The 14,442-nt window shown below is 49.0% G+C and overlaps 1 protein-coding gene and 1 long non-coding RNA gene across 2 annotated transcripts; one reads left to right on the top strand and one right to left on the bottom strand.

Annotated features, from left to right (window-relative positions):
- The first annotated feature begins 37 nt into the window (after window positions 1–37).
- Window positions 38–244, top strand: LOC119356159. The gene is made up of 2 exons (XR_005171849.1): window positions 38–78; window positions 120–244. It is a non-coding gene; the product is annotated as an uncharacterized LOC119356159 (long non-coding RNA).
- A 70-nt stretch (window positions 245–314) lies between these two features.
- LOC119356158 lies at window positions 315–3,978 on the bottom strand. The gene is made up of 4 exons (XM_037623076.1): window positions 2,827–3,978; window positions 1,700–2,628; window positions 1,256–1,506; window positions 315–1,128 (listed from the first exon to the last, which is right to left on the bottom strand). Exons 1-2 carry the CDS (start codon window positions 3,845–3,847, stop codon window positions 2,318–2,320), a joined length of 1,332 nt encoding a protein of 443 aa, XP_037478973.1. The 5' UTR covers window positions 3,848–3,978; the 3' UTR covers window positions 315–1,128; window positions 1,256–1,506; window positions 1,700–2,317.
- Between the last annotated feature and the right edge of the window lie 10,464 nt (window positions 3,979–14,442).

Here is a 14,442-nt window from a genome sequence, read left to right as displayed (position 1 = left end):
TGAGTTCAGCTGCAAGGCAATTATACGGGAAGGCGGGAGTAAGGATCTGAAGCCCCGTTAGAAGTTTTTGTGCACCCTGTAACTGGCTGCTCTGTTAACTAAATATGGGTAGTGATAAGGAAAGGAGCGAATTGCCTGTAGCAAGTCCTTGAGCTTTTTGTGTCGGGTGTGACTTTTGGTGCACCGTGTAACTTGTTGCTCTGAACCTGAGATTGTTAACTGAATATTCAGACTCTTTACCGAATCTTGTCTCCCTAGTTGATTATTTCACTGTAGCTAGTTTAGTTCCCCCAAGTTTTTGATTTTCTTTGCTGTTCCCCAGTTTTGTTGCATTATGTCGTTTCTTGCTGCTGTACTCAATCGTGGGGGTTTTGATAAGCCACGGCGAACCCCGCTTATCAATTATGAATATTTTCTCTTGCTGCTGTACTCAATCGTGGGGGTTTTGATATTTAAGCACGGCTGGTGTTGTCTCCTCGCCATAACATCTTCTCAGAAAAAAAAGACTGGTGTTGTCTCCTAGTACCGAGACGAGATATCCCACTTCTCAGAAATGAGACTGGACCATGCAACAGTGATCTCCAACTCAATGCCTCCAGTGAGTTTACATGTTTGCTGGCTTATGTTGGAAAACTTGGGCTCGAAGGACTCATTTTTTTGTGCAACTTTATTACCGGAATCTGAGTAGGCTTCCAAGATAAACTACAGGCTTCCACGATAGTCTACAGAGACAACACTCCTTGATAGAACAAGGTAACCCTCAGAAGTAATCGGCACGGTTGTATAACGAGAATCTAGCAGCTCAATTTCCTGAGGGCTGGCGTCAGGTCCAATGGCTGAGCAAGCAACTCGACCTCCGAATGCTGGCCATGACCCCTCCTCTTTGACACGGACGCCCAAAATAGTGGCCTGGATTGATTTCTTAATTCTCTCCAAACTTAACTCTACGGTGCAAAAGCAGTTCCTAAAGCAAATGGGTCTTTCTCTGCTGTGGTAAGTGTACACGCCATTGATCAGTGGCTTGTCTTGAGACTTTATTCTACCTCTTACTTTTAGTTGGATTTCAAAGACAACAGATTCCTTGCTGACAATTGCACGAGAGGGGCCAGTCAAGGTCAAAAAGGAATCCTGCAAGCATCAGCAATCACCTTATTAGCAACTGATAAACAAGAGGGCCCAGGCAGGCATGTCCACAATATCCCCCAAAATCAAACGAAGAGCATATTGATAAGATTAAGATGGTACAGATAGATACCTCTTCATTGAGTATCTGGCACTCACTCCTGTTGCGGGCAAACAGAAGGTTGCGATTGTGACCCACATGGTCTCGGGCAGCGACCGTGCCGTACACTGGCAACGGCCATTCCAGACCACCTCGTATTTCTGCGAGTTTAACAGAGAAGATCTGCAGGCTAGGCAACACTCGACCATAGTGCAATACTCGACCATAGTGCAACGGGGTGCTCCCTGGTACCAAGTGTGTGTATTGCATGAAACTCACTGTCGCTGCATGCATCAGAACAAGATCAATGGAAGCAGGTGTTAGAAATCTTGTAACATGAACAGGTACTAGATAAGCAACAAAGTAATTCCCTCCACTTCCCTTATGCAAAGAAGTACGACCAAAGGTAAAAAGGAGGAAGGAGACTAGTTAACCAAAGTTCAGTAAGATAAGCAAGATGCATGCAAGTTTACTCACTCATGTCTCGGAAGCAACCGAACCCATCATAACCCCATGACCCTTCCCAGGCATCAACATACATGTCAAAACGCTTCTGTTCGGCAGCCATCTCCTTGGCCTCAATTTTTAATTGTTCGTCTGATTTGCCTCTATACATCTTCTCAACATCGTAACCTGTGTTGGCGGCAACAGAATCTGCAGGTTCGAGTATTGACTTGTCTGATACGAACATGGAGGTACTCGATTCATTCGCCAATTCACTGGTATCCAGACTCATCGCCGACTCTGTTTCCGCCTCTGGCCCCACCTCCGATGTCAATTTCGAGTCTATCTTCGGCACCTGCTGCTCCATTGATGCAACGTCCCAGTCCTGCTCCTCGTCACCAACACATCCTTGTACCAAAATATCCCGCTTCTCACAAACAAGACTAGACCAAGCAACAGTGATCTCCAACTCAATACCATTAAGTTCACAACTATCCTGACTTATGTTGCAAAGTTTGGGTTCGAAGGACAATTCTTTTTGTGCAATGATATCACCATCAATGACTGAGCAGGCCTCTAGGAGAAAATTCAGGCTCTTGTTAACATCTACAGAAATGACATTCCTTGACAGAAGAAGGTAACCCTCAGAAGTCACGGGCATGGCACTGCCACGAGAAACAAGCAGCTCAAGTTGCCCGGGTGTGTCGTCAATTTCACCATCAATGACTGAGCAAGCGACTCGACCTCACCATCAATGACTGAGCAGGCAAACAGAAGGTTGCGATTGTGATCCACGTGGTCTCTGACAGCAATCATACCGTACACTGGCAACGGCCATTCCAGACCACCTTGAATTTCTGCCAGTCTGATGGAGACGACCTGGAGGCTAGGCGCGGCTCGACAATTGTGCCTTGGGGCGCTCCCGGGTATCAAGTGTGTATATTGCATGCAACTGACCGTCGCTGCAGAAATCGATCAATGGAAGCAGGTGTTAAAATTTTCGTAACATGAACAAGTAGTTGATAAGCAGCAAAGTAAATCCCTTCACTTCCCTTCCCTTATAGAAAGACATAGGACCAAAGGTAAGAAAAGAGAGTAAGGAAACTAACTAAACAAAATTGAGTAAGATAAACAAGATGCATGCATTTATGTTTACTCACTCATGTAATGGAAGAGATTGAACCCTGCCGAACCCCATTTAGCATCCCAGTCATCCACAAACCGATCAAATTTCTGCTGTTGGGCATTCATCGTCGCGGCCTCACTGGCTAATTGTTCGGCTGATTTGCCTCTGTCCATCTTCTCAACAACATGATCGCCTCTGTTGATGGGAACATGATCTGCAGGTTTGGGTATTGACTTGTCTGATGCTGAGAGATTTGATTCAATCATCGACACATTGGTATCTGGACCTGTCGCCGCCGCCTCTGCCTCTGGCTCTGATTTGGAGTCGATCCTCGGCACCTGGTCCTCCATGGATGAAATGTCGCAGTCCATGTGCTCCTCATCACCACCGCCGTCGACATCCAAGGCGGCAGTTTCCACCATCCGCTCCCTGCCATTAGCTGCATCACCATGCTCATCCAAGGCGTCAGTTTCCATCTTGTGCTCCCCGCCATTAGCAGCACCACCATCAGCCTCATGCCCATTCAAGGCTGCAGTTTCCGGCTTGAGCTCCCCGCCGTTAGCAGCACCACCATCAGCCTCATGCCCATTCAAGGCTGCAGTTTCCGGCTTGAGCTCCCCGCCATTAGCAGGATCACGCTCATCCAAGGCTGCAGTTTCTTCAGTCTTGTGCTCCACACCCTGAATATCCGTCAGGCTGCGTGCTTTGACAGCCCTCATCTGCTCGCTCAAGCGCCTGATTTCATCGGTGACGGCCAGTTGGCGCTGTGCGTTGCGCTCGATTCTATCCAACAAATCTCGACTCTGCTTAATCGAACTGCAGTCGGGGCTGGACAAATCTAACCTCTGATGCTCCTCCGTCGACTCCATCTGCTCTCTCTCCTGCAGCAGTTGTCTCTCCTCGTCCTTGAGTTCCTTCTCCTCTTTCCTGAGTTGTCTGAGCAGAGCTTGATCCTTTCTGGGATTCTTGGTGCCACGAGAATCGGGGTTCCCAGGGCCAGGGAGAACTTGGGGCTGCTCCCCCACGGACTTGCCGGAATGCCCTTCCGCCTCCATCTCACGAGGCGTCCTCGCCTCGCCTTCTCCCCGCCGCTCGCCTTTCCTTGTTGGGATCTGGCAGAAAGGGCTCGCCGCTGGCCGCCCGCCGCCTGCGCTCGCCTTCCCGTATTGAGATCTGGCTAAGAGCATCTCCAACAGGCGCCGAACACGCCGCGGGCAAAAAAATTGGTTTGCCGCGGGTCCATCACCTGGTTTGGCGCGATGCGCAGCGCTGGTTCCAGCAGCCGCGCTAAAATGCAGCGCGCGTGCCGCTCCAACAGCGCGTAAAAATGCAGCGCGTGCGACTCCCACACAAACAACATATGCATTCCAAAACAAAAGCAAAAAGATCAAACACAAACAAAAATAAATCAAAATAAATAGTTCAATTTCATTATTACAACTCAAACAAACAGTTTATCGTTCAATACAACAAATAGTGCAATAAACACAACAAATAGTTCAACAATACAATATCAAACTCACAAATCATGATGCTCTTTGTCGTCCATTCCATGCCCACCACTCCTCAATGAGATCCTTCTGAAGATCATTATGCGCCGCGGGACGTCGAATGGCATGATATGAGGCAACAAAACGGGCCACCCTTTCAGCCCTCCGTCGCACTCGCACCAGATGTCCCAAAAGCTCATACTGAGAGTAGTCTACATCTTGGCCACGCTCATTCTCGATGATCATGTTATGCATGATCACACAAGCGTGCATGATTCTGATCTCAAAATCTAGCCGGTCCTCTCACAATAGCAAATTGGGCTTGCAAAATCCCAAAAGCTCTCTCCACATCTTTTCTAGCCGCCGTCTGAGCATTGTAGAAATCAAGTTCTTTCTTACCTTCTGGCTTTTTCAACGGCTTGACAAAGATTTGCCACTTTGGATAGATGCCATCCGCTAGATAATAGCCATAGTTGTATGTACGGCCATTTGCTACAAACTTCACCGGTGGCAACTCACCATTTGCAATCTTATTCATCAGTGGTGATCGGTTGACAACATTGATGTCATTCAAAGATCCAGGCATTCCAAAGAATGCATGCCAAATCCAAGTCTCTTGATCGGCCACCGCTTCAAGGATTATAGTGGAACTCTTTTTTTGGCCGTGGAATTGTCCATGCCATGCCTTTGGACAATTCTTCCAACTCCAATGCATGCAATCTATTGAGCCAAGCATGTCAGGAAAGCCGCGAGCTTTGTTCATCGCCAATAGCCTTGCGACGTCTTCAGCATTGGGGGATCTCAAATACTCCTCGCCAAACACTTGCACAATTCCGACTGCGAAGCGCTTGACACACATGATGGCTTGGCTCTCACCCATAGCCAAGTGATCATCAACTAGATCAGCCGGTATACCGTATGCCAACATATGCAAAGCGGCTGTCACCTTCTGAAAAGTGTTATGCCCGAGCTCTCCGGCGGCATTCCTCCTTTGCTGAAAAAAGCGGTCATGGCTCGCTAGTTTCTCTGCAATGTTCCTGAACAACTCGGTGCTCATCCTAAACCGGCGACGAAAATACGACTCGGGGTATGTGGGATTCTCCGCAAAATAATGCCTGATCAATCTGTTGTGGGCATCGTTCCTATCTCTCCAAATTTTCTGCCGACCCATAACCGAACCACCGTGCTTCGATTTTTTATTGATATGCATAGCTAGGATCATTGCAAGATCCTCCTCTTCCATATGAAATTCTTCTTCGGAAGAATCATACGACGAACTCATCTACAATGTTCAATACTATGCTATAAAAAACTACAATCAACATGCACGAAATTCATGGCTTTTGAGCAATACATGTCTTTTAGGCGTTTTGTCGAACACCTTGAGGGCGCCGAGCGGCAGCGAGTGCGCGGGCGCTGTTCGTTGGAGGACCAGCGCGCGCGAGGGGCGGCGGGACTAGAGGGAGGCCGGAGAAGCTGCCGCGGGGCGGGGATAGGCCGGGGAAGTGCCGGAACGGTCGTCGGGTGGCGCGGTCGGCGGCGGCGGCGCGGCTGGATGGGGGTGGGAGGTGTGAGCGAGCGCGCAAGAGTCCAGCGCGCGAGAGCGGGCGCAGCAAATAAGCGGCACGCGATTGAGTTTCGGCCCGCGCGCTGTTTTCGCGCGCCCGCTGGAGCAACTATTCCGGCTGCGCGCGCGCTAAAAGGGGGAATTTTGCGGCGCGGCGCTAGTTTGGCGCGGCTGTTGGAGATGCTCTAAGAAAAGGGCTCGCCGCCGCCTAGCTTAGAGTTTCTATAAGAAAAATAAAGAGGAATGGATTTTTTGTTTATGAGAAGATCAAGAGCAACCGGTCGATCAGCACAATAGTCCACACAAAGTGCGATGAGCGGCCCTGGCAAGCCCGGCCTGGCCCTGGCCAAGTCCGGAGAAATACTACTTATGTCATAGGCCAACACATTATGGCCGGGCCTGCGTTTGAAGTATGCTAGTCCAAGTATTGCCCAGTTTGTGCCTTTCCTTCTTTTCCCAAACTAGGGTTTCTTGCGTCGCCACCGTCGTCGTCTAAGAAATTTAGGTCCCCTCGTCTCTGGCTGCCATTTGGCACTGAGAGCTGGGGGGACCTCGGATTTTCAAGACCTCTATGTTCTTCATCATCGTCCAGTGATCATCATAGTTTTTGTGAGAATAAATTTCCTCACGTTCTTTTGGCGATGCATGAGGTAGATAGTTTTCTTTCCTCTCAGATCCGATTACTCTGATCTGATGAGTTTTTTTTTTGTTGATCTGATTCTTTGTGGAGGTGAAATCTTTTTTTTTTGCAGGTGAAATAATGTATTACTCAATCACAAGGTCCATACAATCAATCACTGCAAACTCCAATGCCTCTGAAGGCCCCGAACCTATCCAAGTCATGGTTCTGCCTTCTAGACGAGCAAACTTAGCTAGACTATCACTAACCTTATTTTGACTACGATTGATATAAGTAATACAAGAATCATGAAGAGACATAAGATAATGGATCTCCTTAGTGAGCGACGCGTAAACAGATCTGTCCACCTCCTAAGCCTGTATCAGCTTCACTTCAACAATGGAATCCATCTCGGTCATGATAGGTAGGACAATTCTCTGGATAGCAAATGACAAACCCTCCATGCAAGCACACAATTCAGCTTATAGGGCTTCGCGACATGAGAAAAGCTGCCTACACGAAGAAAAAATTATAGAACCCTTGTCATCTCTCAGCACCATGCCAGCGCCTGCCGATCCATCATCTGCATACGAGCCATCAGTGCACAACTGCACCCAGCCGACCTTGAGTGCAATCCACTTGGGATGAGCAACATCTCTTATCACATGTGACCGCCGGGGGTGATTATCATATGTGATAAAAGATTTTCCCTTACTAGGATCGGAAGAGAGAACAGTTCTAATGCCAATAAGAGAGTCAAGGTAGCTCACTAAGAATCGTTTCAAAGCTTCCATAGGCGGTACATGCTTATGATGGATGACCTCATTCCTGATGCACCACGCCCGCCAAAGCGTCATTAGCAACATGGAACAATCAATTTCCGGCAGTGTCTCTAACACATGCAGCAGCCATTCTGTACCAGAATTATGCATGGATGTAATACACGGCAAGGTCCACACATCCGCCATTGTTTCCCATAAGATACGTGAGAAAGTGCACCGGCATAATGAGTGGAAATAGTCCTCAGTCTTTGTACCACACAACGGACATAAATCGGTTGTTTCAAGGCCACGTACATGCTTGTTTCTCCGTGTTGGCAAAGAATCTGTAGCGACCCTCCAGGCAAAATTTCGTACTGTTGGTGGAACCTTTGTAGACCAAATAAGCTACCAGCATGAGCGCGCACCATCTGGTCGGGAGCTAGACCCGGTTGTTGCGCTCCTGTGGGCTTCGTCGAAGCCGAATTGATATGCACTCTTTACTGAAAGTACTCTGTATTTACTAGGACCCCAAGCCAAGGTATCTTCCTCCAAGCATGGCGACGTCCTGATCTTCATGATCTCGGTCACATCCGCCGGCAAAAAATATTCATGCAGTAATGCTTGGTTCCAAGCCCCATGCTCATTTAGCAACTCCGAGACAAAACGAATTCTGCACCTTCCCTGCATGGTGATCAGTTTAAAGGAGAACGGTCTCGGGATCCAATTATCACGCCAAACCCGAATACTCCTACCGTTTCCCACTATCCAGATAAGTCCCTTCTTCAGAAGATCAAGACCATAGCTAATAGCCTGCCAAGACGAGGAAGCATTAATAGAAAACACAGTGTCCTCAAGCTTACCCTCGAGGTAGTATCTAGCCTTTAAGACTTGTGCACATAGACTGTCGGGTTTCGAGATTAATCTCCAAGCTTGCCTAGCTAACAAAGCTTGGTTAAAAATACGGAAATCACGGAAGCTAGCACCACCTTTATTTTTTGGTTGTAATAGATCATTCCAAGGTCGCCAATGCACTTTTCTTTTGCCCTTCTCGGACCCCCAATAACAACCTCTCACCATCCTTGTAAGTTCATCACAAACTGCAAAAGGTAGCTTAAACAACCCCATGATACACTACTAGAAAAAGGCCTGCTAGTGGCACACCTGTTTTGCCTACTAATGGCGCACCACAGGTGCGCCACTAGCATCACACCATTAGTATTTTTTACTAATGGAGCACCACGCAGTGCGCCATTAGTATGTCCCACGGTGCGCCATTAGTATGCCTCCCAAGGGCCATATTTACTCATGTGCTCTGGCTTACTAATGGCGCACTAGTTGTTGATGCGCCACTAGTGTGCTCTGGCTTCTAATGGTGCACTAGTTGGTGGTGCGCCACTAGTATGAATATTAGGGATTTTTTTTTCTGATATTTGCACAGGTTACAAAATATATTACTGGACAGAATATAGACAGCACCACAGATCAACAGCAGATTCATCGAATACAATATACAATTCATCATATTAGTCTCCGAATTCAAAAGACGGAACAAAGATAGAACATTACAAGTTTCGAGACCGCGAGTAGCGAGTTTGTCTTCACATTACAAGTCGATATCGATCATCTAAACTACCATCACATAGAAGAGAGCTGCGGTCATCGCGATGAGCATCATCGCGATGAAACTGGTCTTCATCCGGTTCCTCCTCCACTCCCTCCTCTCTCCCGCTAGATAGCGCGCGTATCTAGATTGCGCCTCCGCCCTAGTGGTGTACCCTTTGTAACTGTTACCGCTGAAACGGTGAACCCGTCTCCGACACTCCTCCCAGTCGTCGTAGACTCCGGGAACCTTACCCTTGTACACGACATAGGACGGCATCTCTATGCACTAGCCAAACAAAACGTTAGTAGCAATTCACAGACAATACATAAGCAATATATAAGTATGCAACAAAAGGATTGGAAGAGAAAAGTAAGACATTAATAGCATGATTCATGGTCCTACTAATAAATAGCATTGATTACATCTAAGTTGAACGACTGTCCAAACCAAAGAGACATACAAGTTCATTAAAGTTTAATTACAACATGAGCTAATCGATATTTCAGAACTATACATAGCATCACTACTTTCGACTCGACTCAGGGACCGGAGCGTGGATGAAGCCGCCATCTCTCGTGATGGTCATGAAATCGCGGGCGTTGTCAGCCTGCATTTGTAGCGTTGTGTCTATGTCACTGTTGGATGGTTGATATCTGAGGTAGAACTGCCCCGAGGTACGAAGGACATCTTGATGGATGATTTCCGCAAACTTCGACTGGATGCGAAAGAATTCTTGTCTGATGTCCGCGTCCTGGATTGCCGACAAGCTTGCGGCCCAATCTTTGAGATTATTTGGTAGCAGAAGGTGATTATGGTCCCGTACGATCGCCCGCATGTGATGGAGGGCGTAGTAGGCATCCTTATGACCGCCAGGCGGCTGCTTGACGCAGGGGAACGTCGTAGTGTGGGCGAACACGTGCTTGCCGTACCTACGAACTGGCCTGGTGAAGGTGCCTCCAGATCTGGCGTAGCCGGGGAGAACATCATCAAGAACTTTCTTGATATTTGTGTAGTCTTTCTTCGACTGACGGTCCGAGTCAAAATACGTGGCCATGGAATACTTCGGGCTTAAGAGGAGAGTGTGCAATGTGTGTCACTGCACAAAACACGGAATGTTAGAAAAAAAAGAACGATCGAAATCTAAGAAATCATATGTTATGGGGCGGTAAGGGGATGACTTACTCGGGAAAGTAAGGCACGAGGAAGTTATCCTTATCTGGGTTTGCCAGAATGACGCCTTCGAGGTAAGAACTCACGACTTGCCGGTCCCTAGCGCTGCCCAAGATCTTGGCACGCATGTAGAAGGGGTCGACTATCACAATGTCCGAGGTCTTGTCTTTAATGATCTGCATCCCCATAGTCAGCGAAAATAGCCGAACGAAGGTGTAGTGCAGCAGATGAAGGTTAAACATAGCGAAGATGTCATCAAACCGCAGGACGATCGTACCCCCGATGGCGTTATCCACAAAGCCCTTGCCCTCTGGCACCTTGGCCATGAAAAGCGGGTATGCCACATCATTCTCGGAGAGACGCCGCTTCTCCAAAGAAAGAACACTGTCATGCAGACTCCGCATAGCACCGGTTGCAGCATTGAGCAGATTAGTCAGTAGCATCGGCCTACCCGCCACATGCACCCTCCTCGAGATATCCTTAGGTGAAGGTGGACCGTCCTGAGCACGGATCATACTCGGTGCCGGCTGGCTGGCACCCTTGTTACTCTTTCTTTTCCGTCCCTTCTTCTTCTGCTGTAATGGGATCGAGTTCTGCTCACAGACCTCCTTCTTGAGTGTGTTGGGGCTGATAATATTTGGCACCTTGGCTATCTGAGGCTCGGTGAAGGCGACAGCTGGAGGCGTCTCCTGAGAACTGAACGCCAGACGACGCCTGTTGCAATTTGGTTTCTCCACGGTACCAGCATGATCGCGGTCGTCTTTTTCAGGGTTGGGTTCTTGAGAAGGAGGCCCGAAGAATTCGTAACCGTACCCATGTTCGGCAAAGTACTTATCAACGTTGGTAAATGTACCTTCGTTGTTGTCGTCATCGTTCGGATCCTGTGCCATATGGATGTTCGGATCTTGTGCCATAGGGATGTCCGGCATGTCCGGTAGCGTTGTGGCGGTCTTGCCATGGCTTGGCGCCGGCACGACTGGCGATGTTGTCTGTGGGGTGGTGTCCCCCGCCCCCAAACGAATCTGGCTCTTTGGCCAAAGCAGGGGCCAGCTTAAACAGGCGCTGAGGGTCATCACATCATCTTCGTCGGCCCCAGCGGGTTGAGTCGGAGGTAACAACTCCTCATAGCCTGGCAGCACCCGAACCAGTTCAACCCTATATAGGGTGGGTGGCATCGGATTACCGTGGAACACGGGGTTGCCCGGTTGAACGATTCTGCCCTTGGCGACATTGATCAACTCGCCGCCCACGAAGTGCAGGAGAGTGCATGGAACATCGGCGGCGCCCTGCAAAAACATGTAGGGCATCAGGGATGCCCAGTCAAAGGCAAGGAGATGAAGTTATCGTCCGAGAGGCTTAATTAGTTACCGTGATGGCGTCGAGCTCGGCTAATGTCGAGGCACCGCCAATGGCGGGCGTGCAACTGACGGAGGGGCCGCTTGCTGCCGAGGTGCCGGCCGGCATACACCCGGGTGCATTAAGCTCCAATGCCCGTGCCGGCGTCGGAGACACCAATACCACCTCCGCTGGAGACACCAATGGCGCCGCCTGCGCGTTGTGCGAGTTGCTGGCCGTGAAGCTGGGAACCGGGGGCGGGCCCTGTTGGCCGCCCGCAATCCACGTCGTCAGCACCTGAATCAAGGTAGGCACAATGGCGGTGAGCGTCGATTTTAGTTGTTGTTGCACTTGCTCTTGGACAATCTCCGGAATCCGCGCCACTTGTGCCTTGAGTTCTTGAACCTCGCGCGACTGGCTTTCCGAGCTGGTCTTTCTCTCCTTTCGCCCACCAGCGTTATAGTATGACGACCATTTTGTGGACAAGCCTTTGTCGGCCACACGACCAGCTGACGACGGCTTACTGAGCTTATCCTTGTTTTTCATAACGCTCAACGCCCTATTTAGAGTGCTGTCCCAAGGGGTGCTCTGAGACGACCCCGCACTACTGCTTTCAGTCTCCTGCGGAAGGAATGTGAACCATTTAGAAATTTGGCTTCATTAATTAGAATGCAACCATATGGAGCTAATTACGCGGGGGTGTATTCCTTACCAGAACACGCTCAAGCGCCCTGGTCTTCAGATCTGTGGTAAGATCCTTTGTTACTGGGTCCTCCTTGTACCGGGCCCTGACATAGTTCCTGGTCTGCTTGTCACGGTATTTCTCGAAGCAGGGCGGTAGGCCTTGCTCGGCATGCTCCGCGTCCTCCATGTCCCATATAGGCTCCGCCACTTTGTAACCATCGGGACCAAGTTTATGTTCCCCTAAGTTCAACTCCCGCATTTCTTTCCCCCACTGACTTGATTCAAAGGTTGCGCTACTCTCGCACTTGATATTGAACTCCTTGTAGTCATCTTCGTTGATCGAAGGATTTTTCGCCTTGATCTTCTCATAACTATCACCTTTGTCAATCATTCTCTTCACCGCGCTTCTCCAAGTAGACAGGGTCGTGCTCATCTTCGTGAGGGCGGCACTATTCACTTTATTCCCTGAGAGGCATGTGTTTGCAAAGTCAGCAGGGAACTTGTATCGTTCGTGCAGCTTCGTGAAGAGGAGGCTGCGCAAATTCCCTCGGTCCTTATGCCTTAGGTTCTCGGTGTTGATCGAGACGGTGCTCCGGAGAATGCACCCGAGCTGAACCGAGTACCCCTTGACTAATTCTTTGGGCGCCGTTGGATTCCCGTCGGAGTTCACTTTAGTAAATTCCTCCTTGACGGTGCCGAGCACGTTCGGGTGCCGGTCCTTTTGTTGCCTCTTTGGTTGGCTGCCATCTGTGCATGCGCTGCCATCATCAGTGGTGGCATCCTCGGTGGCACCATCAGTGGTGTCATCCCCGACGCCACTAGGGGTTGTGTAGTCAGGATCGATGTCTTCTGCGGCGTCCTCATAGCGGTGAGGTTCTTCCTCCATCACCTGGGACAACTCCCAGAATTGCTTGCCCGAACCGTCGGCCTCATTGTTGTGGGCCATGTTTCGCTCTAAATAGGAAAAAAGTTTGGTCAAAAAGTTGGTTATTGTCAAGGAACAAGATCATGGTCTCATCATTTAGGGTTTGTCGACACCGAGGCATCCTAAAAGCTAAGCTTTTATCATTTAGGGTTTGTCAACGCCGAGGCACTCTAAAAGCCTAAGCTTTCATCATTTAGGTTTTTATCGACACCGAGGCACCCTAAAAGCCAAGGTTTTATAATTTATGGTTTTTCGACACCGAGGCATCCTAAAAGCTAAGCTAGGAAGGAGAATTCTAAGTTGGGCCTAATCACTTGGCTCTATTGCCACCTATGGTTTAATGCAGCAAGAATAAAGGGGCAGTTGATCCTACTTAATTAAGTACTAAGATACCCCGGCCCATGCATTAGTCACAAGTACCCCATATGTCCTATTTTTAGCAAAGTCATGCTAAAATTCACGGAAAATTTCAGCACGACCTTTGCTGAAAATAGGACATATGGAGTACCCGAATTTGCCGGAACGGAAGTTAATCGACATTCCAGCAAACTCAAGGGCCTCTCGGGGTACCTGCAAAATCATCACGACACGATGGTCGGAGACATGACCTTTGCCTAACAAGTGAAGTTTCACCCATATAAGAACAGGTGCAAACAAAATAATGACACTCAATTTAGATAGCAAAAAAAGTGAACATCAAGTACTAGGGCACATTGACACTCCTAGTTTTCTACAAAAACCAAGTACTAGGGCACACCAAAGTTCTGAAATTTGTGTGCCTAACTGAATTAAGTGAATTTTCAGTAACCGAATAAACTGAATTTTCAAAACTGACAAATATTAATAGGTTGACTACTGCAAATCCAATTTGCAAGCTTGACTACATAAAATTTGAGCAACTCGTTGAGCTAATTTTGAGCAGAACTCCTTGAGGAACTAGCAGGAAGGAGTGGCTACAACTACAAACAGTGGCTAGAACTGCAGATTTACACATTAAAGGACACAAACTCAAGCAAGCTTCCTGAATTCTTGTTGCTAAAACTAATTTGACCTAAATTCGAGAGGGATTTGAACCTAATTTGACCTAAATTCGAGAGGGATTTGACCTAAACCTAGCAAAAGAGAGAAGAAGAGGGCATGGCCAGGAAGGAGGAGAGGAGGAAGAGAGGATAAGAGAGGCAGAGGGAGGAGGGCAATGAAGATTACCTGACCGTGATGAGGTGGTGGCCGGAGCGGAGACGACGGAGGGCGGAGACGGCGAGCTTGGGGGAGGCGGGGATAGACGGCGAGCTTGGGGGAGGTGGGCCTCCTCTCCTGATGGACGTGGATGGCCCTCCTGTGGATGAGGGGGCAGGTGTGGGGCGCCTCTGAGGCTCCAAGTCTCCGGCGGGGCGGCGCAGTGGGTCTGGGCTATGAGGCTCCAAGTCTCCGGCGGGGCGGCGCAGTGGGTCTCGGTCGATGCGGCGCAGTGGGTCTGGGCGCCGTGGGTTTCTAGG

The sequence above is a fragment of the Triticum dicoccoides genome, chromosome 2A (assembly GCF_002162155.2).
Source record: "Triticum dicoccoides isolate Atlit2015 ecotype Zavitan chromosome 2A, WEW_v2.0, whole genome shotgun sequence".
NCBI lineage: Eukaryota > Viridiplantae > Streptophyta > Magnoliopsida > Poales > Poaceae > Triticum > Triticum dicoccoides.
This window is presented reverse-complemented; position numbering and strand designations above follow the sequence as displayed.

Coding starts and splice junctions, on each gene's coding strand:
- LOC119356158 (XM_037623076.1), bottom strand. CDS start 3,847: ATGGAGGCGGAAGGGCATTCCGGCAAGTCCGTGGGGGAGCAGCCCCAA. Junction 2,629..2,826: donor CAATCTCTTCCATTACATGA/GTGAGTAAACAT, acceptor CGATTTCTGCAG/CGACGGTCAGTTGCATGCAA.